The following is a 27,148-nucleotide window of genomic DNA, read 5'->3' as shown; positions in this document are numbered from 1 at the left end:
ACCAATCAATGTGACTGACAACCTTTATTCCTCTTTTACAAGTTCATAAATGCACTTTGAAAATACAGCAATATTTACATGGGAGCTACAGCAAAGAGCAAAGACTATGCTTCACCATCACACACCTTCAAATCACCCCGGGTCTTATTTGGTTCCGGCACATTGTGGGAGGCAAATCAAATGCAGACACAGGTATCCACTGTCTGAGGACAGAACATATTAAAAAGTTGAGAAAATGACTTTCCACACTGGGCTTTGAGTGCTGACCTCTACATCTACAAGCTGACCAGAAAAAAAAAAGAAAAAAGCCCATAAACTAAACATTCAACTTTTCCATCAGCAGACGGTGAAATTATGACACAAATGGAAAGAGTTTATAATCAAAATAAAAAATTATAGCGACAGCCGAATCCGCACAGGTTATGGGCAACTTTAGACAATCTTTGGGTCAATTCAGAATTGGATATTACAGACCTAAGTGAAGTGAGTATGCTGCTTTCAGAGCAGATGAAACCAGGGCTGCCTCTCACAGCACTAACATCTTTCTTCCCTGCCTGTCATGAATGTTTCCAAATTCATGACTATGTTTTTTTCTCCTTTCCAACTTGCGGCGTGTTAATTACTGGCAGCGTTCTCTGAGGCGCTCTAAACTGAGCTGACAGAGGTGTTCTTCAGTGCACTCAAGTTGGTTCCGCTGCTGTCCAGGGTAATTGAAAGGCAGAGTTCCCAGCTGGAACCACTGGGAAAGAAGAGGCCTCTGTAGTTGCCACCACTGCTGTCATAATGACAAATGTCTCTCATCCTTCTCCATGATTGCTCTGGCAGGTTTAAATGTGTCATAAACAGTCAGTGCTGGGGAGAACAAGACGGTGTAGGTACATGGAAATAAAAATAAACACCCCACTAACTCTTCTCCTCATTACCATTTATTTTCAACGTCCTTTTTTTAATCAAGCAATCAATCCTATTAGACACACACACAAACAAAACATTGTTAGATAAAGAGGTTTCATTTACAGTTAGTACAGAACCAATAAAGGTCCTCAGTGCAGACAGGTGGGATCTTCACACCGTCTATAAATAAAATTAACTGTACAGCTTGGTATTTTTCCTGGTCACATGGTTAAAGCCAAGGTTTAATGTAGTAATTAGTGCCAACAGTTCAAGCAGAAACTTTAAGAGGGAGATGGGATGGGTAGAGATAGTACAGTCCAACTGCACTACACTCCAAACTTACAGCTGGGGTACTACCAAGTACAGGTTGGGGTACTTGGATTTTAGCGTTAAAGGTAATAGATGGGTGGGGAAACTTAGCACTTAGCTGGGTGACAAATCTCTTCAACTGTCCATGTCAACTTGAAAAAAAAGAAAAAAGTAATCGTAAAATATCTGGTTCTGGTCACATTGCAAAGTGACTTGAACAGGAGGAAGGAAGAAAGGCGCAAACAAGGGAACCTAGGACATGGTGATCTGCATGGACTCCAGCATCTCCTCCACTGCCTTCATGGAGCATTTGTTCTCCTTGGTCCCACGACCAGCCAGCTGCATGTCAGAGCGGCAAGTTAAAGAAAAAGAGAGAAAGAGGGAAGGGAAGAGGAAAAGAGAACATCAGCTCATTAGTTCTTTCTGCCAGCTACAGTAATAAAAAGCTAAACACTTCAACAAAGTCTCACAGTGGCAGATCTGAGTGGTCATTAGACAGAATTGGTAAACAGGTCATGCACAGAAAAATAATACCTCTAATCTGCGGGGTTTTGATCTGTTTCATAAATGCCATTTTACTTGTGTGTGTGCGCGCGCTTGGAGACAGGATGCACACATTAGTCCACTTCCATGGCCTCTAGTACAGGAGTACATAACACTCCACTCTAATTTCAGCACTGTGTCCACAGGGTTTCACAGGAAGTGCCGCAAATTATAATCCACAAACACGTTCAAGTTTACTCACGCGTGCATATACAGGCACACACCCAATTAAGCATCCACTCAAAAAATAGCACAGAGAAACAACTTCCTTAACCTTTGGCAGTGGACCAAAGAAATACTAAAGGGTCAGTCCAATTAACCTTGTCTCACCCACATTTAGGGACAGGCAGTTCATCTCTACAAAAATAATTTGAAAACACACAGTAAGTTGTATCAGTCTAGTGGAGTAGTGCAAGTTTTACTCATTATCCCTGGAATAAGACTGTTATCCTGACTGTAGACTATTTGTTTACATTGCTCAGAGACCACATCTACATAAAGTAAATCTGTAACTACGCCCATACATCTATGTTTGGGCTGTCCATCCGGACGGAAATGGCAGTTTTCTTCCCCTGAACTGAAGCTTTTCTGAACCTGCCTCCGGAGTATGTAAATCGGAAACTGCCAGCTTGATGCTGTACTGTGTATGGGAAGAACTGATAATGCTCTCTGCTCATTAACTTCCAAAGCCATAACTCTAAAATTCTTGTTGTCAGCTTGCTCTAAACAATGACCATAAATAGAATACTTTCACCTTTGCTTGTTTTCCTAGTATAATGGGCTTTTTAATGTGTGTGAGGTGAATGCAGAGAAGACCTGAACTGCCTGGAGCTGTTTAGAATGTACCCAGCTTAGTGTAGATTCAGCAGACTGTTGGTTTTAAAACAAATTAGGGATGAGCAACAATATTTTAAATAATGTATGTCTGTTGTTCAACTTATACACTTCAAGCAAACTATGATTAAAAAAGCTAGCAAATGGGTATTTTCTTTTTTTTAATATAAATTATTGAGCCTTTTTCCCCCCATTGTATCTCCTTTTTCGACAGCACCTGCTGAGTGACCAGCAGGTCAGACAGTAAACTGGACTGGACAGGGCAGTCTCCTGATGTAAATGTAATCAGGGTGGTGCTGCAAAAGAAAAACTTGTCAATGAAAAACTTTCCTTTATCACTGAAATCAAAGTCCTTATTAAATTTAAGCTGCAAAACTGTGTGTAATTTACATATCCAATAGCTTCTTGATTCAAATGCAGTAGATGCACTGTCGACTGCCACTTTATGACTTTGGAGGCTACTAGTGGTAATATCAAGACAGACTCAGTGGCAGACAGCACAAGACACTGACACTCTTGCAGTTTTAAAACCTTTGCTGTTGAGGCTGCCAAAATGATGGAAAATGTCAATACCGCTGAATAGCAGAGAGCTAGCAGAGAGCTAGCAGGAGACAACAGCATTACAGGGTCCTTTTAATTATATTATTATGAAAACACCATTATCCTGAGTCAAACACAAACAGGGGATATAGTTTCAACCACATCATGCCTCAGTACAACTGAGCCTATCCTGCATGTCCTTAGGTTGACAGATAAACACTGCAAAGGGTGAGCACACATGCACACACACACACACACACACAGCATAATTTGTATACTTCCAACGTACACAACTGGCTGAAGAAACGGTTTGTCTTCTCTACATTCTATTCATTTGTGGAATAAATCGGGAAAAAATGAGGATGGTTATGGTTATGGTTTTATATTTAAAAATGGATTTGTTCAAACCACACACACACACACACACACACACACACACACACACACACACACACACACACACACACACACAGACGACGATGGCTGCCATGCAAGGTGCTCACCTGACCCATCCGGAGCAACTTGGGGTGATATCAAAAACATGTTTTTTGAGAAATAGCTGGACTGTGAAATGATAACTTTTCATTACAAACATATTGCGACATCACCGGGTCATTTTTGATGTTTATGCATCTAAGGGTTAATGTAGTGAAATGTTTATTCGTTCGACTTTTCTACAAACAGGAACTAACTGTAGACTATACTGTATTTCCATGGTTTTCTCTTTTCTATTTTGCCAAACTCCAACTTAGAGAGGGCAGTTGGCTAAGGTGTGCTATGGGCTACGTAATTTCCAAGGGTGACTCATTCTCCTAGATTGAGGGTGTGTGTATGTGGTGGGGAAGTTATAATGATCACTGCATTTCATTGCCTTGCTGCCTAATGCGCCATTACCCCAGGCCCAGTAGTCAATTATCTCCTCAGCCTGAGGTGAGACCACCACATTAACTCCTGCCCTGTTCTACAACAGTAGGAGCAGACCAGACAGCTCCACATCTATTTAGAGCATCTGATAATAGAGTCATGACACAGTGGGAGCCTGTGGTCCGTGACAGAGGAGCTAATCACAGAATCTGTTTAGAGAGTTAGGGTGAGGGGGCAGGCCATGTAGGGCTGCTTGAATGCCCCCTGCACCTACAACCCATACCCAACACATTTCCACGTCTTTTAAATGTCCGTCAACCCCAAACCTCCTCCGTCAACCAACAAAATTCCTTCATCCTACCCCCCCCCCCCCCCTTTTTTTTAAAGGGGGCCCAGTCAGTTGTGACCTTTCCCTGACTTCTGTTCCCACTTGCTCTCACCTGCCCACCTTTTTCCTCACACTGAGGTATGACAATCACCAGGTACCAGGGGCCTAATAAAAGCAGACAACTGACATGAGAAACACTTTAAAGGGGCCATCAATCAGGCAGCACAAGCCCACAGCAGCCTGCAGCTGCCTGGTCGCGGTCCACACGGCCGCTCCCTATATAAAGACACTGTTGAGGAAATTTAGGTGGAGGTGGGGGGCAGAAAAACAAAGAAGGCAACCTCACACCTTGTCATCTAACTTGTCTTACACAGCAACCAAAAAACAAGCGCACGTGTGAGTGAGACGGTGATCTCCGGCTTTATGTTACACATGTGAAACGCAACTCCAGACAATGTTCAGGACAGGCTTAAGTCTGGGGGGGTTTCAGTACCAATAACAATGGTGGTAAAACAAAGTTTGATAAAATGGCAGCAGTGTCAAAGCATTGTGCCGCCTGTGTGGCTTATGCAAGCAGCAATACTTCCAATAACCACCACCTCTTTGTTTCTGTTTACAGGACAAGGGAGGAGAAAGTCAAGCAGGAAGAAGACAGCCTCTCTATGCAGATTCACACAGGGTAAAATCCATAATTCAACTATTGTTTTAAGGCAATTGTGAAAATTGTGAAAGGCATGTTGTAATTAGAAATACCCTTCCTCCTGCTTTAACAAATAAATAATGAACCAAACTGAAAACCATGATTCCAGGAGCATCATATGAACTGAACCGTGCATTTTGTGAACCATTTCATCCTTAGTACAAAAATACACTCACAACGAGTGAAACCCAATCAGGAACTTATAGCTAAATCCAATAAAAGTGGTTATACAACAGGGCAGGAGCAGAGGGGCTAAAATGGAGCTCTCATCAGTTCTGATTGACTAAGGTCTCATAAGGACTCATTGTTGTCACCAGAGACTCATAACCGAATAGAATCCAACTTTTTTATCAGTTAAGATATGTTTAACAACTTTAGAAGTAGGTGAAACATTATTGTCTGTCATCATCCAACATCACTTTCCTCTGGGCCACTAGAGCATGGATGACCTACCATAGTGATGAGCAGATTAATTTCCAAAACAGTGATTGAAATAAAACCTCCACCCTGGATAATTCACTCATAGTAGCAGAAACGTGATGTGGTGTGTGTGAGAAATGGTGAAATCAGGTAAAGGAGTTCCATTTTTCTGACAATAATACATTTATGTAACATGTTTCTATAAATTCTCATATCTATGCCCAATTAGCACTAAGTAAAATTACAGAATGTGGGTATTAAATCGATTCATTATAGCCAACATTATTAATTACAGATGTTTGTTGTCTTTCTGTGGATGAACCATCTTACATCTCTTTGGCAATGAAGAAAATATTTGGGAGATAATTCTGGTTCTGCTGTTTTAGCTACACTTCCTAAGTAATGACATCACGAGTCTGTCAGAAGTTTAAACATATTTGTATGATTCAAGTTGCCTACAAAAAAGATTTTTCATTTTTCACACCCTCTGCCTCTTCTGGGCCTGTGACTCATGATTAAGAGTTTGAGATATCCATCTTGTCCCCTGTTGGGATCAAAGCCTTCCCAAGAAAGCAAGCCAAGGTCAGCAAGCATACTTATGAAAGTAACAAGAACTTTGGGCATCACTTTAAGAGTTTCGACAAAACAAGCCATTCCTCTTCGGTCATGACAGCTCATTCCACTTAAACTCAAACCTAAAGGAACAAGTAAAAGCTTAGCACTCTTCCATGACACTTCTCTTCAAAAGAGAACAGCTATTCACTGTGACATTACTTTAATACACTTTTTCCAACGGAGCTTTCAAACTTATGAAAGGCATTGAAAGCAGAGTGTGGTGAGACGGGGTCTTTAGAGGCTCAGCGGGGAGCCTCTCTCTCCCAACAGTACCCACACATGTTGAATTAGGAACCGCTTATTACATGTTTAACTGTCATTGCCCAAATAAGCAACACATATAGCCCTATGGCAAATAAGATTTTTTTTAAATTTTGCTTTCATACTTTTGCTACCATGACGACGGCATGAACAATTTTAGTGATACCATCTGAACAGCTCCTCACTTTTTCCCCCTCTTCACTTTGCCTGCATGTGTGGATACTAATTTGTGGGCACTCAGGCGCACATGCACATATTTTCAACATTTATCTCTTTTTCACAGCCCACTTTCTTACTCTCTGTGTTAAGTGGACAAATAATACCTATAAAGTCTGTAATTAGGTTTGTGAATTTGCCAGAGATCTACTAGATTCAATTTAAAGACACTTGAGGCTCACTGATGCCCATTTCGAATAACAAACTAGACGGCTATTCAATAAACTCTAGCAAGATTGCCATCCTCACAGGATCAGCTCATGGTTCTGCAAGAAGCTCATCTGTGAACCTACGGTGTGGGACAATTTCTTAGCAGACATTGTGGCCCGAACTATACACATTATCAGTAAATAGACCCAGAAACAATGAAAGACAGTAGGGTTTTTTCCCGTAAACATCACTCTCAGTCAAAGAGATCATGAGGACTGCAGTGAATTTAGGATGTTATTTGGTGGTGTCAAATACTTTCTGCATACTATGCAAATTAAGAAATAATTCATTTGTAGAAATCTTGATATTGTGCACAGATATTAAAAGACAACAGAGAATTCATAATATAATATGAGACGTGGTTTTCAGTGTCTGGTGAAATGATACAATAGATACATGGAGGACACGGATGCAAAAAGAAATGTGTTGGAAACCAAGGTAATTAAAGTTAATGCTCATCTGTAAGTGACTCACCTTATAGGCTCTGTTTATTTGAGTGGCAGCCCAAGCAGCATACTTCATATTGTCCTTCTTGACCTTTGCACTAACTTTAGGACTGGCAGCGATGTGACTTGCAGACTAGAGGAAAAACAGAAAATGGGAGGAAGAAGCAAAAGGAGAACAGGGGAATGGGGTGTTCTTATATCAGAACTTGGTGAAACAGCAATAAAAGTGTAATTGAGATGAATGTGCAACCACTCTTACCATCTACTAGTCATTGTGGCAGAATGAAGAGAAAAAGCAGACCTTGGTCTGATGACACGGGAGAATCATTTATGGGGAGGAAAAAGTGAGTATTTTAATGCTTCATACGTAAATTGTCACTTAACGGGGGCCTAATTTCTCCAACGCCATTGATTCCTGGTGATGAAAGGACCTTGTATGTCTTTGAGTAAAAAAAAATAAAAAATAAAAAAGAAATGGGGGTGTGCATAGTGAGAGAGGCGCTGTGAATCATAGGCTCTTCCTGCACCGACAGCTCCCCTTCGAACCACAAATCCCATGTCTTTCCCATGTTCCTGCCATCATCTCCACACAGCAAACCCGAGGGCTTACTGTGCCTGCACTTCAAAGTCCTCTGTACCAGCGCTGACACTTTAACTGTACACCAATCAACCTGGCCCTGCTTTTTCTATAAATGGTTTGGCTTCTGTATCTTTCAGTAAGCATTTGCGTTTTACATTTTTTTTAAACTCGAGAGAAACCTCAATTCAGATGATGTCAACCCAGACAGGCTATCCCCTCATAACAATGTGCACCATTATGGAGGGGAATCCCCACATAAGCGTTGTGAGTAACTAACCCACATCCCAACTGTGGTCAGTGCTGCCAGGCCGTCAGTACCAACTGACACAGATGGAGTGAGATGGTGAAAGTTTCTTGTCCTTTTACTGAACTCCCTGCACCTGTCATGATGTGGGCCACCGAGACTCGCTGACAATCTGCAAAAACACACCCTAAAGAATAAGCAGCCACCTGAAGCAGCCATTACGGACTCGAGTGTCAGTAGATGACTTGTCAGGAAACTGGTCAGGGCCTGTTCTGTCTCCAGATGAATGTGAGAATTAACAGAAGCAAATGTTTCAGTTTGACCCTACCTTGCTCCTCCAGTGATGCCTACACCTCTGAGCTGTTTAACAGGGTATGCGGTGCTCTGAAGGTGTATGGACCACATCAAGAATCCCAGCAGCAGTGAGTAAAACACAGGGGCTCTCTGTTTTAGACCAGCTTCCCCTCTCCACCTTTTATTTCCTGCACTGCTTCGTTTGTGTTTTTATGTCAAGTCTCCCTTACATTTGATGCATTGGCAATAGCAGACAACATCCTGTTTAAACAAACATGTTTATAAAAAGGCTGTTCAGTCAAGACTACAGTCAAACTGGCACCTGATTGGATAATTTGCCAGTGACAAAATGCTTGCAGCAGTTGTGCTACTCACTTTCTCATGCTTTCTTTTTTCTTTTTCTTTTTACTTCTGACTACATTATTTATTTAAGTAATAAACATAAAAAAGGTCTTACTAAAGGGGTATCATTACTAAAATGAAGAGCTCCAGAGGGGCAGATTTTTCCAATGATGGAGTTCACCATCTGAGTCAGCAGAGAGCTGACCTGTCTGAGAGCCCCTTCTTCATTTCCCCCCAAAACCCAGTTACACACACACACACACACACACACACACACGCACACACACACGCACACACACACACAATGCAGTCTTACTTCATACATGCAGTGGTCAGCCTCAACCTTGACAAACCACAGGTTTACAAAAAAGGTTCTACAGTTTTTGTTTTTTGTCCTGGCCTTTCTATCCCTCTTTCTCCTCATCCCAAGCAGTACTCACCATGTACAGACCAAACAATGCCCTCATGTTTCTGTTGTTCAGCCTCAGTGCCTGGGCAAAATACTTTCTGGACAGCTCAAGATTTTCCAGCCCCCCTTGAGTGTACTTCACCTGTGAGGAGGCATTAAACACGGTCAATAAGCGGTGCTAAAGGGCAGCTCATGCAATGACAGCATGACATCTGAATAAGCAATACATGACAGCCCTGTGTAAACACGTCCTTTCATGACTCTATATTCCCAGTGACGTTAAGCGCCTGTTGGTGTCTCTGCTTTGGAGAAAGGCACTATTAACAGTTTGCCCCCGTGCTTAATGACAGACATCCAGGTGGGTACCTACCTCAGCGTACTGCTCACAGTACAAGTGATTGTGAGGACTGGTCATCATCAGCTCCTCCAGACAAAATGCGGCTTTTCCATAGCTGTGAAAGTGACAAGGAAAACAGTATGTCGATTGATACAGGTGAGCATGTGTCATCTTTCAGTTTGCTCAACTGTGAAACACAACATTGATGGAAAATAAATTTTCAGGTATAAATTTGAATTTAAACAGCATGAAGCAGCGGTCAGCTTACATGCAACAGACTTATAGCCTATGTTGAGGAGATCTACCACATGAATTCAAGTTTATTTACAGACAGTAAAGGTTACTCAGTCTAGACGACTGGCAAAGTTAAAAGCATATCTAATGTGGTGATTCTCCCTCCTTTGGGGACACTAAGGATCAATCTTGTCCATCTGTGTGTTTTTTCAGCTTTTAATATGTAGTTAACTACCTTCCTGAGGTCAGCACTACAGTAAGAGCTGGCACACTTTGCCTATACTCAGATGAGATCACTTCTCAGCAGAAGACTGCTGAGCTGTTGACCTCACACTAATCTGCTGCCACTCCACTTCTAATACTCAGTTTCCCCTTCACAGGATCAGGCCAAGACGAGCTAAGATACAGTATATTATTGGACACGCAGCCATAAATGCCTGTGCACCTAACAGAAAGGAAGCCAAAACACACAAACCAGGGAAGAAGCACACCTCCCAAAAGAAAATGGGGCTACCTTGGCCATCTATCAACAGTTTCACACCAATTAAGAGATCTTTATTTAAATGTAAGCTTTTCAGTTTTTTTTTGTTTGTTTGTTTGTTTGTTTCTGAGGAAACCTTATCAGTTTAAAAGAAAAACCAAATGACCTTTGTCTGAATCAACAGGCTTCTAATACTGGGACTATTCATTGCGAGGTAAAAGCTCAACTGTTCGCGCAAAAATGGTTTCATGTTGTGACAAAATCCAAACTCATCAGTCAACGATAACTAAATAAACCATGATAATAAACAGGGGGAAGGGATTGCACAGAGAGAGAGAGAGAGATCTGAGGGCTTGGAAGGTTGAAGACTGCTTACAATTACCACTTCCTCTCTATAAAGATTTTCAGATGTGCTTGTGCACTGGCCACGGCCTGCAACCGAGCTCTCTCGATCAGCTATCAACCAGAATCTTGAACCAAAGCCAGGATCCTACCTCTTCTACTCTCTCAGAGCCTTCTAACCCCACCATCAAAGGGGTACTTCTTAAAGTTGCTCCTAAGCTTACTCTTTACCACAGCACTTATGCAAGGTTGTAGCCACCATCACATGCAAGACTGTGAGAATGGCATTTGTTTCTTTTGGCAGTTCGCAAAACCATCAGCAGTGGCTTTCCCCTATTTCAATACCACATTTTGACTGCATATATAACAGAAATGGATTCAGACTGTGCGAAGTATGTTTGAAAAAGAATTATTACAATTTATCCTGTAATTTTGGATGAGCAGTCCTATTTTGTTAAACAGTTTCATAAGCTGGCTCTAAATAGGAGCCAACAGGAGATTCCTACAGTGGATCTGTGCAATAATCTCCAGTCTACACACCACTGGCATAAGAGATTGTTTCAACAGTGTCAACCCAGAGGCTATTAATTATGTTTTTAATGTGTTACTAGTGGTTCCTGCTCCAATTGTACCAATGCCAGTGCAGAGACATACTGATTTGTTTATTTTTAGCTTCCAGTGCATTACACAGTGGCGGGAGCAAAGTTTATTTTTCTTGCTTGTTTCTTTATCACCCTCTGTTTTCTCTAGCTTTAAAAGAAAAAAGTGCCACCACCTCCTCCTGGGAATTTCACAGCAAGTGTTCCCTCTCGCTGCCTCCTGTTCTGCCCCTCTGGAAAAGAGTGGCGATAAAGCTGGGCTATCCGGAAGAGGAGGAGGAGGGAAAGCAGGGAGTTTGTAACCCCCAAAAAAAGAAAACAAAGAAAAGAAATTGACACGCCTGTAGATAAGAAGCTGTGGGAGTGAATGTGGTGATATTACAAGTGTTGGGATAAGCTCGGAGATAATCCGCTCACCCCTGGATTTCCTCTGGCTACTACACCAATAAAGCCTCCCAGACAAAAGCAAGAAATATCCAATAAGTAGCCTTCTCACCACGCCACACATTCCTGCTGCTACTGCCTTCGTACCAGAGCAACCAAGCAACCACAGGATCAGTGCCACACACACACATACATACATATACAAAACTATAGTTGAACTACATACACTGCTTCACTAACTTCTGAGCTCTGGATAATTAAAAAGGGATAATAGGTGACACAAACAATATATATTTTTAAAACATGCTGTTGTGTCAGGCACATCTCCTTGGCAACTGAGATATCTATGAGAGGCCAGGGAGTCTTTCTGCTCTCATATGTAGGAGAGGGGATCTTAAGACTAAAATCCTATTAAACCACTCCTATGTGACAAATATGCATAGGGCTTCATTCAGACCCCTGGCTGAGCCAGGCTTCTCACTGCCTTCAATTGTGGCCATCCAATGGCCCTCTGGAGATCAAGCCATCAAGTGTGATGTGAAACCCTGTTAAACTGACAGATACACCTCCAACACATGGCTGCCTTACTAGAAACAGATGACTCGCTTTTAAAGCTCTTTCATGAAAATCGTCTGTCTTTATTGGCTGTCCACACTAAAATAACAATACACTAAAATAACAATACACATAACAAAGAACATACATTTTAAACATCCTCTTCAGGATGCATTTTGCTACACAGGATGTTTGGACATATTCCCTCTTTACCAGTTGTTAAAAGCTAAGCGATAAAGTAATTCATATCATTGTTTTGGTGAAGCCCGGCATGACATTCTAGGTATGTCAATGATTAACAGATTAAATATGAATCCACATCCAGATATAGTTAACAGAAACACACTAATGTGTGTAAATATGTATGCAGTAATGCATAGATACATATTTATGTAGCAAATGTATATCTTGAATTAATTACTATAATAATTGGTATCACAGTATCTACTCATACCTCCACTTTATGTAAAAAAACACCAATTTTTCCACTTGTGGTTAGATGCTACTAGATTTCACCTGTACTCTGGACAATGACAAAGTTTCAACTAAACCAATTCAAAAATCTTCTGTAGTTTGCTATGGTGCTTGATTATACTACTAGGTGTTGCCCCGTTTTACAAAATGATCTTACATTTGCTTGCTGACTGCCAGTAAATTCTGTGCAAAACATAACAACCCTCCTTGCTTCAAAAACGAAGAAATAATTGTTCAAATGGCTTTCAATTGGCGTGATAAACAAAGCAACATAAAGCTGTGGGTCTGTACTTCTCTAGGCACATGCTAACACCAAAGTAACAGACGCAGAAGGCTGGTGCTAATGTTCAGGAGAAGCTGTAGCCACTTACATGTCTCAAACGTCACAAAAAATTATGAGTTATATAAGCAATACTTCCCGCTTTGAGCGTAGATGAACTTGGCAAAAATGTTTAACTATTTCCTGGACTTAAGGTTGACGTGACAGTATATGTGCATCCCAAGGAGATTTGTTGCAGCTGTGGACACCGTCTGTTACATTTAATACTGTGGACTTTGGCAAAGAAATGAATAGAAGCTTCTTGACTTCGCCATAACTAATTAAATAAAGTCATCATGATGTTTTACTTTTGTCATAAAGCTTGAAAACCGCAGTTCAATGCAACATTAAAACAATCTTGTTTGTTGTTTATGGAGATTATGGAGATGCAAACTATCATCCTTTCTTATTAATGATAAGATATTTTAAGCTTGCAAATGATAAAACTATGATTTTTAAATTACAAAAACAAAATATTTACTCGTGTTCGTTGATGTATAGCTCGGACAACTCATGCCACGCCTCTTGGTCCCCAACAAACCTGAAAAATGCAATGATAAAAAAATGTTTTTTTACACAGCCCCATATATTAAGTTAACAGTTAAGTACCATAACTTATTACAATGACTAATAATGACAATAATGTCTCTTCTAAATTTCAAAGTGTATGTACCAGTTGTGCCAGCTCAATTGAAAGCAGACAGTTTTTAATTAAAATAAAAGCCAGGGCTAGCGGACCCTCTCCCTGTCTTGTAGACACACTTACTGTTCCAGATACTCATTGAGCTCACGAATGGCTTCAGTGCTCTTCCCCTGAGCCTTCAGTATGGCAATCTTGCGTTTCCTTGCTGCCTGTAGTGCAGAAAATAAACAGAATTAGGAACTCAACTCCTAAGTATTAGTCTGAAGAGGGGTGAGATGATGCCTGAATGTAACAGTTGAGACTTTAAGTCTCTACATTAGTATTTTTCTTCCAATGCAACACACAATCCTGCTCAGTTTCACTACAACAACAACAACAACAACAACAACAACAACAATAATAATGGCGACTCACCTTTGAATGTAAGATAAATCAGCACATGGAAATAACACGGCAGAACACACTTTTTTTTTAACTCACATTTTTGAAGTTTACTCATATTATTTTTTGGAAATTTAACTGAATATAAACCTACGAAGACACAATTGGAGATAGTTAGTGGCCATGTCCAATGGGAGATGGACACACACATTATGAGTCAATGTTTGGGAGTTGGAATGAGCTCAGTGGCTGAGATAAAGTGGTGAGTCATCCTCTAACCAAGTGGGGAAAATGGCACACTCGCCTAAGCCCCAACGCCTGTCTTCCTGCCGGCACAGCACGCATCTAGCACTGAACCAGCCCAACTTACATCAACTGAAAATTGCTTTCCGCTTCGTTTTGATGTTGAAGTGACCTTAAGGTGGATTATATTCTCATCAATCTGAATTAGAAAGTATTACTTCTGCTGCTCTGAATTTTCCAAATGCCCCCCCCCCCCCCCCCCTCCTTTTATAGTTATAAGTGAAAACCTTAACAGGAGACTGACGCTCCATTAGAAGTGTACTGCTATGCCACAGCCTATTTAATTTATGGACTGGCAGTTGATTGAATGGGGCTTCCTATCCTGCATCCATAACCAAAGTTATTGAGTGCTGCATATGAGTCACGTCTAAGGGGCTGTAAATTTGGGCCTTCTCTGACACTGGCATCACAAAATATGTGCTTATACATCAAGATGAGACAGTGACATACAGAGGCTCTCCAGCCTCAACTAGCAAGCAATATTTTAGGCTTTTGCAGGAAAAAAAAAAAAGGGATACAGGCAACAGGACAATCTTGATAAAATAAATTCATCCAACATTAACAGCAAGGATTTCTACCTAACCCACAATGTATCATATTCCCAAACACACAGTACACATCTACTGAAGTGTGTATTTTTAGTACAAGGGTGGTCCAAAGCTGAATTGAGAGAAAAGTAATAAAATATATCAGGAAATTATCAAGTAACACGCAGCGGTAGAAGATCAAATTGTTACTGTACTTAATCTTATGTACTTTGATTAAAAAAAACAAAATTACAACATTTTATATCAAGTGCATTTCATCAGAACTCTGTGAGATTCCGGGATTTAAACTCAGACTAAATTACAAGCATGTGGGATCTTTATTCATTCAATGCTACAAAGGGAAGCCGGAAAAAAATGAAAAACTCCAAAACTACAATGATGTTGAATGTGAAGACTTATGCGCTCTCGCTATCACCACACCCACCTCTCTTCTGTCCCAGCTTTTATCCACCCTGCTTTCCCAGATAAAGAATTACTTGGGGTTCAAAAGAACATATGGAATTTGGTAACCCAGACAGTCACACTGCACTTTATTAAACAAAAAGCAATTCCAAACCACTCTTCTCCCTCCTCCTTTCTCCAGCTAATGATCCAGAAAAAAACTGGCAGTGGGGCTGATCCCTCTGTTGTTGTGATTTTTTTTTAATTAGCACTCTGAGGAGACCTTAGGAGTGAGGACTGGATTATTTACATCAACCCTAGCTCTTTGCTACAATGTACCACAACCATCCTTTACAGTAGGAAACATTACAAGCATGTCCCATGAAACTGGACAGATGAACAACGGTCAATCAGTAGGCTACTTTAAATTTAAAAAAAAAGTCTAATCTGACCTAACGTTTTCATAATGGTCTTGAAGTTGTTTACATATGTACCTAATACAAGAAGATGCAAACATTATTTTAATTTACAAGAGTTACAAAAAAATTCAAATGTGGGAGTGTGATTAGGTGATCACAAATTCTGATTTGAAGTTTTAAAATGTACCTAACTTCATTGATATAAATAAAATGTATTCCTACAATGAATCTGTAATTGCATATGGTATCAGATCATTCTCAGAATACATCAATAGGACCTCAGGTGAAATAAAGGCACTGCAAGTCCATATTAATGCAATCTTTGAGTCCACTTGATGGTAATTGACTATAAATTGATAAATATACATATATAATAAATAATTGCAAATGTTTTAGGCACTGCAGAATCTACAAATACTCAAAAGGTGGAAAAAAATGCATTTACGCACACAGACAAGAATTTTGCCAGTACATTGCTGTAGGTATTGGAACACTGCAAGCAATGGAAGGGCTAAGAGTTTGAAACAATTTTTGGACACTGCCATGGCAAAAAAAAAAAAAACCTTGAGCAACTTTTTGTTGATTCAACAATTTTGGTTAATGGGTACCACAACTATTCCACAGCCTGTAATTACAACAGCTCAGTTTCCAATCTCTGCTTCGGATACTGGGATGCCTTGCAAGTCTTCCTTGTGGTCGCCAATTTTCCGCCATTTCTCAGGCCCATCCCCTGCCTTTTTCTTAGAGCATGTCGGACAACATGTAGGGAGAAGAAAGACTTCATTGCAAGACAGGTGACCTAAATGATGTCATATCACTGCCTCACCCTATAGCACTACACCCAAATCATTTAGGACAAGGGCTGTGGGAAAAAGGTTTAAGGTTAACATCCCAGGGACAGAAATTTGTCTGTTTTCTTCCAGTCCCGGCCCCAGGTTTGACTGGCAGCCTATGCCGACTAGGGTGGCAGTATCCAGCATTTAGAAAGCAGGAAACAGACCAGTCCCTTTCCGAGGCCGTCTGTAATCCCCAGAGAATCAGTGCCGTGTTGGGGAGGTGCCTTTGGGATTCACTGAAATTACAACTTCCATTGTAAAACTGAGGGTAAATGTGCGTAAATTTGTTCCAGATTAAACCAATTATTTTGATATAAGTTTGCTGGAGCTACAGCCATTTGTACATACAAATTGCAAGAAAACAACATGATTTGCGGCTTTTCCTTCAATCTTTTCATGGACAGCATGAATGGGTAAAGTCTTATCTACTGAAATTAATTGTCATGTCTGTTTGGTGACAATCCCCAGACATTTTGCAAGTCACTGCTGTTTTTGATGTCACCACTTTAGTGGCGTACACCATGAGGTTATAATCATGTCAGTTTGCAGTCCTTTAGACGCTGGGTGGCATTTATTATAGGCAGCATCAATGGAAATTTACACACTTGTGGTGTGCCTTTACAAATAATTAAAAAAATAATTACATTTTCTTTCTGAGGCTACATGTTTTTACAACTCATGCAGACTTTCGTTGTAGACATTAAAAAGAAGATGCCTGTGATGAATTATAACTGAGGGGACCTGCCTTTTAACACAGACCTATTGCTTTTAAAACCCGACTTGCCAATTCAACTGCAACCTTCAAACAAACGTAAAATAAACATATATTATCCTGACAAAGCGAAACTGGGAGTGAACAACATGTTAGACAGCAGCTGTGGCTACCCACAGTGGAAGATGAAAACAAGAAGGCCATTGTTCTATGACACAGTGGTACAGAGCAAGGTAAGGATTATGGGTTAATTCTGTAAGGCTCCTAGTTGTTTGAAGCTCAACAATGTGAAGAATCTCCACATGGCATACAAGGGCGCACAAATGTATGCGGTGTCTGTAGCACGCTGTCAGCTGAGAGAAAAAGTTTAATCCATTTAAAGCCATCCATGTGTCAGCATGGCATAGAGAACTTGTTGAACATCTTTGGGGTGGTGGGAATATAACGAAAATAAATAAAGCTATGGTTTCTTTTGAAACCCCTTTAAAAGATTTATTTTTTCACATGGCCACATGTTGTTATGGAAGCAATTAACAGCAGGTACATTATGTTTTAGGATTGGTTGTGTGGTATTGGCAGAGGACAGACCAGACATGCCTCAGTACGTAATTTTACAGCAATGAATAGTAAATAGAAATGAGAAGATAGCAAGGAGAGAGCTAAAGAGAAGGTTATTTAGAGCTCTACTACCGGCTTATTGCACGTGAGGCCAGGACACAATAAAGAAGGTGGTACAGGAGCTCAGTCCTGTCTACCTAGGGTAGGGGTCTCAAAGGTCCAGTAAATCACCATCTTCAAAGGCAAGACCTTTATTTGTGCTTTGCTTCCACCAAACTGGTCTGCCACTGACTAAGTCTATGAATCACCGCCCACCCACTCAGCGCCACTCAGTTGAACAACCTTTCAGTTTTGCACTGTGGCTTAGGTCAGAAGGCCAAGCGGAGTTAAACTTTGTAAACTCACACCACTCACGCTAATGTGCCTCAGAATTGGAGCCCTCCAAATCCAAAAAAAGCTAAGAAACCAAAGTGATACAAAGAAGATTTCTTTCCCTGTCTTCCTCTCCTATTCTCTTACCGTGTTGGTGGGGTCGTCTTGGAGAATGGCATCATAGTGCTTGTTGGCCTCATCGTACCTTTAGAGAGACAGAAAGATTATGATTTTCTTTTCTAACCAATTCCAGGCAAACAAAATTAGGCAGCGGGAAAATCAGAGTTCAAGGTTATTGCATTTCTGTATTGAATGTGGCAGGTTCCTGTAATTACAGGGAGGTTGCACAGAAATCAGTGGTGATCTAAAGGATGAAATAAACACTCACACACAGAGGCTTATATGCCTTCACAATGAGTTATGAAATCAGTACAAACAAAAAACATTGTTTTGAAGATTTAATTTCATTTAATTGGGTACAGTTTGTTTCCTCTTTAAACAAAATTAAACAGGTGCTTTTACATGTGCCCAGATGTGCAGCTAGGTTGTTGGTTCAATTGTCCCTCTCTTGGCTCATACATAATTACAAAATACACACATATAACCTAAATTAAAAAACTATTTTTAAAGCAGCAAAACTCACATTATTGGACTTAGCCCATGTGATTCTGTTTAAAGGGAAATTTAGAAGCTGTAATCATATGTTCAATCGTATGTTAAAGAAATCTGGGAGTAAGAGGCATGTGCACTCAACCTGTTATGTCCAGACTTTTTTTTTTTTTTTGGAACAATTTCCAATCCTAATGTTTTAGCAGCTAATGGGGAAAGTGAGGTTCAGTGATCAGAAACTGTCCACCTTCAAACCGGATTTGTTTCTGCAACTGACAAAAGCAACTCTGGTTTACATTAGCCCAGGGTTGCCCTCCTTTCAGCACTGCTGCTTTCCTAACATTCACTTTATTACTCAGCCACACTTTGGTAGATTTCAGATGACATTAGGGAACGACTCACGTGCCATGACTTTGATTTGCTTTATTTATTTATTTAGGAACAACTTTGTTCGTGTGTGTGCATGTGTGGAGGGGAAGGGGCTCGTTGTTTCAAGCTGTGTCATTCTTGTGCAGCTCTGTCTGCTGCCAATTAGATCCCAGTGTGCAGTTTATTTAATCTGACGGCGCAGAAGCAATCACTCTTAATTATCACATAAACTCTGACATAAAAGATAAACCAGCCTCGATGATCAGGGTGGGAAATTTGAACGAGGCAGTAAACAGATTGAATTACCCTTACTTCAACTCAGTACATAAAAAAAATACTCCTTGTTTATCTTCCTTGCTCACACTTACCATTCTGCTTACTTTTTTTAATAAACTACACTTTCAAGAATAAAACATCATTGAGGAAGGGGGGAAACAAAGTTGAGATTGTGGTCACATGTCAATATTTACAGGACCAAGTTGTACAGAGACCATAACAGGAAAGGAAAGAAAACATGAAAATGGGGAGGGGAAAATACAGAGAGATGTGGAGAAACAATAAGCAGAAATAGAAACCAGAGAAGATTGAGGGACCCCCAGAATACCAGTGGGATCTGACCACTTCCTTCCCGGGAATCCCTAACTCAGGCTAAAGGGCCACAGGACTATGCTGCGCTGAACCTTTTCGTCTCTCTGTCTCTTCTCCAGAGGAAAGCTGGCTGATCCAACATAAACACACCCTACCCAACATACACATACTGTACTTACAAACACCCAGATCATTGTACCACTTAGGATCTGCTAACAGTTTCTCGCCCCCAAGCCTCCCAGAGTACCATACATAACAGTGAGGTTAAGCTTTTTTGTGGCCTCCCCTCTTTTTCTCTCCCCGCCTCTCTCTCTAAGGAGCATTGGTACTTGATGCTTACCTTTCCAAAGCTTCAAGCCTCATGCCTGATAATCGCTTCACTCTGTGGCTATCTGGAAACTGCTTCCTCAGTTCCTGTAGACAGGTCTGCAAGGATGTGGGCAGAGGAGAGAGACCAATTATAGTCACAACTAAACTTTGTGTTATGCTGTTGCTCTCACAGACTTTTACAGACACTCTTGATTTTCAGATATGAACCACCTGTTTTAAAAATGCCAGATGTGTCAGTTATTTAAACCTAATACACTGATAGAAAAACATATACAACATAATTGGCTGGTTTTACATTAAATCACTTGGCCAAATGGTAGCTATCATCCAAAAGGCAAGTAAGAATGCTTTCTGACACTCTCTATCCATAGCTGAATTATTATTTTAATCATAGAGTAAAAAGGTGAGAAATAGTTATAATTATCCTTAACATTATCCTGAATGAGACAGCAAAGCCTGCAGTGTAATCTGACTCATTAGGTAATCCATCAACCTAAGTTTGGACCATCTGCCCCCTCCCCTAATTCTGGCAGCGGGGCTGAAAGGACAGCCAACAGGCAAATATTTCTAATGACTGAGTTCTGTGTTTTCTGTAGTTAAGGAGTCATTCTTTTTGCTAAAGGAGCCATCATGTCCACACTGTTTGCAGATGAACCATTTCATTTACCATGATCCCTTGTCTTGCTTTGTCCCGTGCAGTTTTTAGCATTTTCAGAGCTGTGAGTATTTCAAAACATGAAATTATAAAAATCACATAAGGCTTTAGGATAGCAAATAACTCCTGAGGGGAAAACTAGATGAACTCCATAAATGATGGCCAAGTTGAACTTACACTTGCAGAAGTATGCTTCTCCACTCATTTGCTACACCCTCTCCTTCTAATTCTTGGCAAACTGTTTTTCCAAAGTACAGAAAGAGTAATACCATTTGGTCGTATAAGAATCAGATTTTCAAATTTGGCAGAGAGGGAACTGCAAAATAGGGATAGCTGTGAAAGAGTGAACGATGGCTTATGAAGCTCTTGGGTGTGTGAGGAAGCGGGGCAAAAACTTACCAGAGCCAAGTCATCCCGACTGCAATCCAGTGCTGCGATCATCACCTGCTCATAAATAATCCATACTGGGTAGAAGAGAAATAGACAAAAAAAAAAAAAAGACTGTTAAAACCCTTTTCATTCCACTGTCTTCTGTCACATGAACAAAATAAGATATTGGACTGTACAGTATATGTTCAAACTTGTATCTGTCCCAAACAGCTGCACCTCATGTTTTTAATGTACATAACCATCCTTGACATGAATTAACAACTTACGAGTTGATTTAAGGAACCTTCTCATTTTATGTTATGATGGCACTTTTATTATTGTCTGTATAGCGGACAACAAAGATCCTGTTACTTTTTGAAAACCAGAATTTTATTAAAACACAACTTTAGCACTTGTTTTGTGTAACATAAAATGTGTAAAACTTTAAAATTGTGTTATTTATTTGCAGCATTGAGTTGGTTATAAATAATGAATTTCAGTAATAAAGTTGAATTAAAGTAAATAAAGTGTAATACTGAAAAAATAAGTAGTTACATGTGTTAGAACGACCTTTCAGTGGATAAACATTGCTAACATTGTTAAGAACAATCCTGAATAAACATTTGCGTAATGTCACAATGACCTGTTTCTCATCCTTCACAGTGATGGGTAGCTGTAGCTTTTTGTTTTTATTAAAACCAAACTCTGGTTTTAAAATGAAATATTGTAAAATACAATAATATAGCAGTTCTCCATTTAAATTTACTCTTTTTTCATACAGTCTAGGGTTGACATTAATATACTGTATGAACAACTGTGTGAGGAGGTGTAGCTCTCGACACAAAGTGTCCAAATCTTGGATACTAAATGTTTGTTGGGCAGCTGTAGGCAATTTCAGTAGCTTATATGTGGTTCAATGCTGATTGAGAGTTGAGAGCGGCTGTGTATTTATTTTGAAGTGGAAGCATGTTTCTTTATTCCTCATATTTTCACCTCAATCTAAATAGTAGATTTAATCTCTAGCAGAATTTTACATTTTACTACTACAAGTACAGAAGTAAAAGTACTTCACTGGGGATACAATGTATTTTAAACAATACTGGTTATGGCAATACATGTGCAGTACTTAATAAAAAATATGGGTAAGAGATTACTGTTGGTAAAGTTGGAGCTGATTTTAACCGTATGTATTGACAGGTGTTTAACTCATGATGACACATCAACATTAATTAGTTAATATCTTTATAAAAATCATATTGTGTTTTTAATATATTTATTATATGATTACGACGAATCGTTTTTTGATTTGAAATAACAAAAGTACAAAACTTTCTATAGCCATGTTTTCCATTTTTCATTTTGGGTCACTGAGTGTGGATTGAGGTCAGTCTTATTAATTTCAACTTAAACTGACTACAACACAACAGGCAGTGCACCAGGTTGTAACTGTATAGACAGTACTTTTTCATATACCTCCATACTGTAACATAGAGAAAAGCATGTTGAGCACCATCAGATCACAACCACTTAGTGCTTTACCATTTTTCTTTCGGTGGTTAACTATAAAAAGGAAAATGTTGATTTGTTTTTGCTTTTTGCTTTTTACTGATTCAACTAACATAATGACAGACTGACCAATAGCCTGGCTAATGAAGCCGTTAAATATAATTAATAAAACATGTCAGACAGATAACTTTGTCAAGCAAACATATCCACCCAAATGAAAATCCTGTCAATTGAAAAGAATTATAAAATCCAGCACTACTCAAAAACTGTAAAACTATTCCAAAACAAACAATTGCCTAAAGTTTTTCTTGACTTTAATGATTGCAAACTCTTATTTTGATGATTGCCATTCCAGTTTACAGCCAGTTTAAGAGCTGGCTTCAATAAACCATGGCATTTTAAGTCTTTTAAGGAGTGTATGAATCATAATGACCAGGGAATGAAGGGGAGTTTTATGGGGTAATGCAGCAGGACAGCACTGTTATATAGGAAACCATGACCTTCAATATGTTTATGGTAGGTTAAGTTCACTGCTACTTCAAAAATAAAATCTGAAGAATAGAACACTGTACTATATTAGGGCATATTTAATAGGCAACAAACAAAAACTACCAATGCACTTTTCACACAATAGCATTGCCTCTCTTTACAACTGTGTCGTTTTTATTGAATATCTGAAACATAGTCATGTTTCAAATTTATATTCTATTTGCTTACTCCTCACCAATTCAATACAAAACCAAAGATACATATTTTCATTTGTCCTTCTTTAAAACAACGCATTTTAGCATTTTCGACAAAGGTGTGTCGACAGACAGATTTTAAACCTCTTCCCTTTAAAGTGCAAACTAACTTAAATTCACAATGTCACAGTGTGGGCTGAATTGAATTTTAAAGTAATGAACCGGTAGAATAATACTCCTGCCTGTATGCATCTTTTATTACATTGTTCAAAGGCGCCCTTATCTGCAAAACAGAATATTTTTGAGTCAAGTCTTTCAGTACGGTAGCCAAGAACAGCCCTGGATACCGATGAATTTCTTATACTAAACATCTTGACCATCATTCCACTTGATTGCCCTAGATGGTCAGTTAGACAATGCCAAGATCATGCACACATTAATGTGTTGAAAATATGCCACGCAGAAAACACAGTGAAAGTGTGTGTTATAATCTACCATATACCAATAAAGCAAGACCTGCAACATAAGTTAAAGGAAGTCTCACAAAAACTTTTGCGAGTTTTAGGTAGTTAACACTTTTCTGAACACACCAATAAGGTTTGGTGAGAGCTAAGACCGCTGAGAGGGGCTGATGAAAACACCTCAAAAATCTCCTTGAGTAAGTGACACCTTTGTGAACCATTGCATCAATCACACAACAGGGTTGGGTTTTGCTGAGAGATTAAAAAAAATGTATTAATGCTCACTTTGTTTTACTTTAAGCTTACAAAAGTGCTGCATCAGAAATAAATAACCAAACATTTCTGTGTGTGCATGCCCAATCTTAATCATTGTATTGCCGCCATGCCTAAGAAATTTTCTAGGGGAAACAGTGACAACTATCGTAAAACATTGACACATTATGCAAAAAACCCAAGTAGGCTGTTTTTACCAAAGTTAAAAATAAAATATAATTTTATTACACAAACTATGGAAGCAGAGAAACTAATTTGGAATTTCATAAATTATGTCTTTATTAAGAGAAACTTAGCTTAGTTTTTTCAAGATGACGAGAAAACTGTCCCATTCTCACAAAAATGCATAAAAAAAAAAACATGGCTGTTCTTGGCGTTCATACCTCAGTACATGAATCAATTCGATTGATTACATGTGTCATATTAATTTATATTTAATATGTATCATGACCCATGATTTTTTAAAGGAACCCAACAACAGAAGTTTAAAAACGTTTTTAAAAGTTTGAACACAACTAGAGCGTATATTTTACTTTGACAAAGTGAATTTAGAGCTGCCACAAGGACAGGACCATTGTGCTATACCCAAACTTTTAGTACCGTTTTAATCCTACATTACAAACTGTATAGTCTCAACTAGTGATCTAATCTCAAATGTAATGGTTAACATAAAACATAACAAAACACCTCATATTAAAAATCTGTGTAAAACGATATGATGTACTGGATTTTGTGTAGGCACACTTACTGTCATCTCCCAGTTTTGATGCATGTTCACCGATGAGCTCTTCACCCACATCCACTATCTGTTCGCTATTTCTGCAGTTATCCTCTCTCCACTTACGCAGCTTGTCTCTCATCTCTGTGGACAAAGGCAATCTGGACACTTTTGATCTGAGATGATTATCAGCATTACCACCATCTTCTCTGTCTAAACATTCAGTTGTAGGACTGTAAATCACACCGCAGGGAAACAAATGATAAGCTAACGCTACACTGTAATGTATAAATAACACGGAGAATGGGGCATCTTCATTTCTTCTACCGTTAGGCAAACTTTGAATGCATTTAGCTTAACTTTAAACGGCAGACTTCAAAAGATACAACATTCTGCCACTATTAGCAATGCAGCTAGAGCAAAACAAGACACAAGCAAAGTGGAGAATATATGAAATTTCTACATTAAACAACTGTGTTTTACATAACAACAAAGCTAACGTTACTGCAACGTAGCTCTAGTTGGCTGTAAGGTTAGGCATCACTAAGCTAACAATATGAGCAGGTTTTCATACTACAAACGATACTAAGGCCGGTGGTCTCTTATACTAGCAGATATAACTTTCTATCAAACGTTAACCCACAGCTACAACACTGAAAGTTAGTGAAAAGTTAAAGCGGATAGCTATTAATTCGGTGTTTGCTGCAACGTGCATAAATTAAACCATATAGCTTAGGAGCTACCCAACGCTAACTAGCATTAGCCAAGTAACGTCTCTACACGTTGAGTGTGCGCTGTAACGGTATATTCATCATATTCATCCTTGGACAGCGACTCTAACACGGACAATAAACAGCAAACGCTTTCAAGCACACAAATATAGATCTGAGGAAAATCCACAGTAATATGTGTCTTACCTTCCCAACCTACATCATACATTTCTGCAACCGACGCCATCTTTTTTTTTTTTGACAACACACACCGTGCCCTCTACGTCACATGTCATGTGTAGGAGGGGGCCGACATGCGGACACGTTAGTATTACTACTACTTTTAATATCACTACTACTGCTGATATTATTATCATTATTATTACGATTTGTCATATATATATATATATATATATATATATATATATATATATATATATATATATATATATATATATGACAAAAGCATTCAGGCTTTGTTGAGGCTGGTAATTCTGATTCTTAAATTGTACACTCTTGGGCATAGGTACAAGGCAAATATAATACCAGCTTACTATGAACCCACATTTGCAAACTCACTGCATTGTGAAGCAGTCAGCATCATGCAGCGTGACAGTTAGTAGACTAGATCAGACATTTTCAATCCAGATGATGATTAATTTCTATTTTTATATAATTCCTCTCTAAGTATTGGGTAGGATAGTCAGCTGAACCTAGAATCAGTTTCCTCTGAAAAATGTGAAATGTACTTTCCAAACACACCATTTTATCCTGATTTCCCTCAGGAGTCTCTGTGAATCTCATCCCCTCGCTGTGTATGCTTACTTACACACTTCTCTCCGACCACATTACACACGTGTTGAAGGGGACTCAGCACAAACCTGTTTACAGAGACATTTCAAAGATCTGATGTCATATCCAGTGCTGCTCACTGCACATACCCTACTGTTATGCATACTTTCCTGATGTTCAATGATGAAAGGGGAACACTGAGATTTTCTTTTCAAGACATTGATATTGTAACAGCCTAGCATCATCAGTAATAGGCAAGTGCACAAGCTTTGTCAGGAATACAAATTATAACACTGTATATGGTTTAAGTTACACTCAGCTCTGGCAATATGAACGCATGTAATTTTCAAGTCTGCACACAGCAGTCAGTTGATTTGTGGTTGGGTTTCTGCTGGAACATGAAGTACAGAAGAAACCACATTAAAACAATCATACACTGTGCTCTGGGGTAAAGGGATTTCCCCTGTCTGCCAAGGTGCCACTGAAGGCCAGGGCGCTAATAGTGAACTGCAATAAACACCATGCAGTTAGTGTGACTCTTAGGATTTTAAAACATGATGATAAACACTCTCTGAGAACAACCTGTCTATAACTTTGAGATGCAGCCGAATATTGTGATGACAAAAACCATCTTGACATCAGGCATCTGTGAAAATTGGAGCGACTCCCATATTAAAATGTCACAATAAAGGAGATCAGTTGCAGCCATCTGAAAAGCCAAAATGTACAACTAGCCTGGGACTTACATAGGTTTCCATACTCTGGAATCCCACACATATGGCACATGGTACCAGCATATATTTTCCTTAAAAATAAAAGAAATATTCCAGTAGAAACACTTCATAGGCATTATATTTTGGTTTCTGACAGAACCAATCAGACTTGGCAATCTCCAACATGAACAGTTGTGGGCCAAACATTGAGGTAAGGTTGAGGTGCTCTCCATAGTTTTGTAATAGTTCCTGTTCCATCTAGATTTTTTTTTTGATGGTGTTGTACAGTGAGTAGCGGAAAATGAAGACAGATGCAATTAGCAACAATGTTTGGACTCGGTCTTCTGGAGCCGGCAAAACTATGTTTACTTTGAAATCTGATTAGGTCCCCTGTCTGACCAAGTTGCTTTCACTTCACCGCGATTCCCTCTGTAAAGATGACTTC

The 27,148-nt window shown here is 39.4% G+C and overlaps 1 protein-coding gene across 1 annotated transcript; it reads right to left on the bottom strand.

The window, feature by feature from the left end:
* On the bottom strand, window positions 1-25,503 carry emc2 (ER membrane protein complex subunit 2). Its single transcript, XM_067510717.1, has 11 exons — window positions 25,406-25,503; window positions 24,519-24,632; window positions 20,878-20,942; window positions 19,834-19,919; window positions 18,075-18,132; window positions 13,541-13,626; window positions 13,256-13,315; window positions 9,420-9,501; window positions 9,081-9,191; window positions 7,209-7,313; window positions 1-1,542 (listed from the first exon to the last, which is right to left on the bottom strand). Exons 1-11 carry the CDS (start codon window positions 25,443-25,445, stop codon window positions 1,456-1,458), a joined length of 894 nt encoding a protein of 297 aa, XP_067366818.1. The 5' UTR covers window positions 25,446-25,503; the 3' UTR covers window positions 1-1,455.
* Between the last annotated feature and the right edge of the window lie 1,645 nt (window positions 25,504-27,148).

The sequence above is a fragment of the Channa argus genome, chromosome 7 (genome assembly GCF_033026475.1).
Source record: "Channa argus isolate prfri chromosome 7, Channa argus male v1.0, whole genome shotgun sequence".
Lineage (NCBI taxonomy): Eukaryota > Metazoa > Chordata > Actinopteri > Anabantiformes > Channidae > Channa > Channa argus.
The sequence above is the reverse complement of the archived record's forward strand: the minus strand, read 5'-3'. Positions and strand labels throughout refer to the sequence as shown.

Excerpts from the sequence above, each read along its gene's own strand:
- emc2 (XM_067510717.1), bottom strand. The coding sequence starts at position 25,445 with ATGGCGTCGGTTGCAGAAATGTATGATGTAGGTTGGGAAG. Across the intron at positions 20,943-24,518 it reads ATCAAAACTGGGAGATGACA|TATGGATTATTTATGAGCAG; the intron begins GTAAGTGTGCCT and ends TCTTCTACCCAG. Across the intron at positions 9,192-9,419 it reads ACTGTGAGCAGTACGCTGAG|GTGAAGTACACTCAAGGGGG; the intron begins GTAGGTACCCAC and ends GCCTCCTCACAG.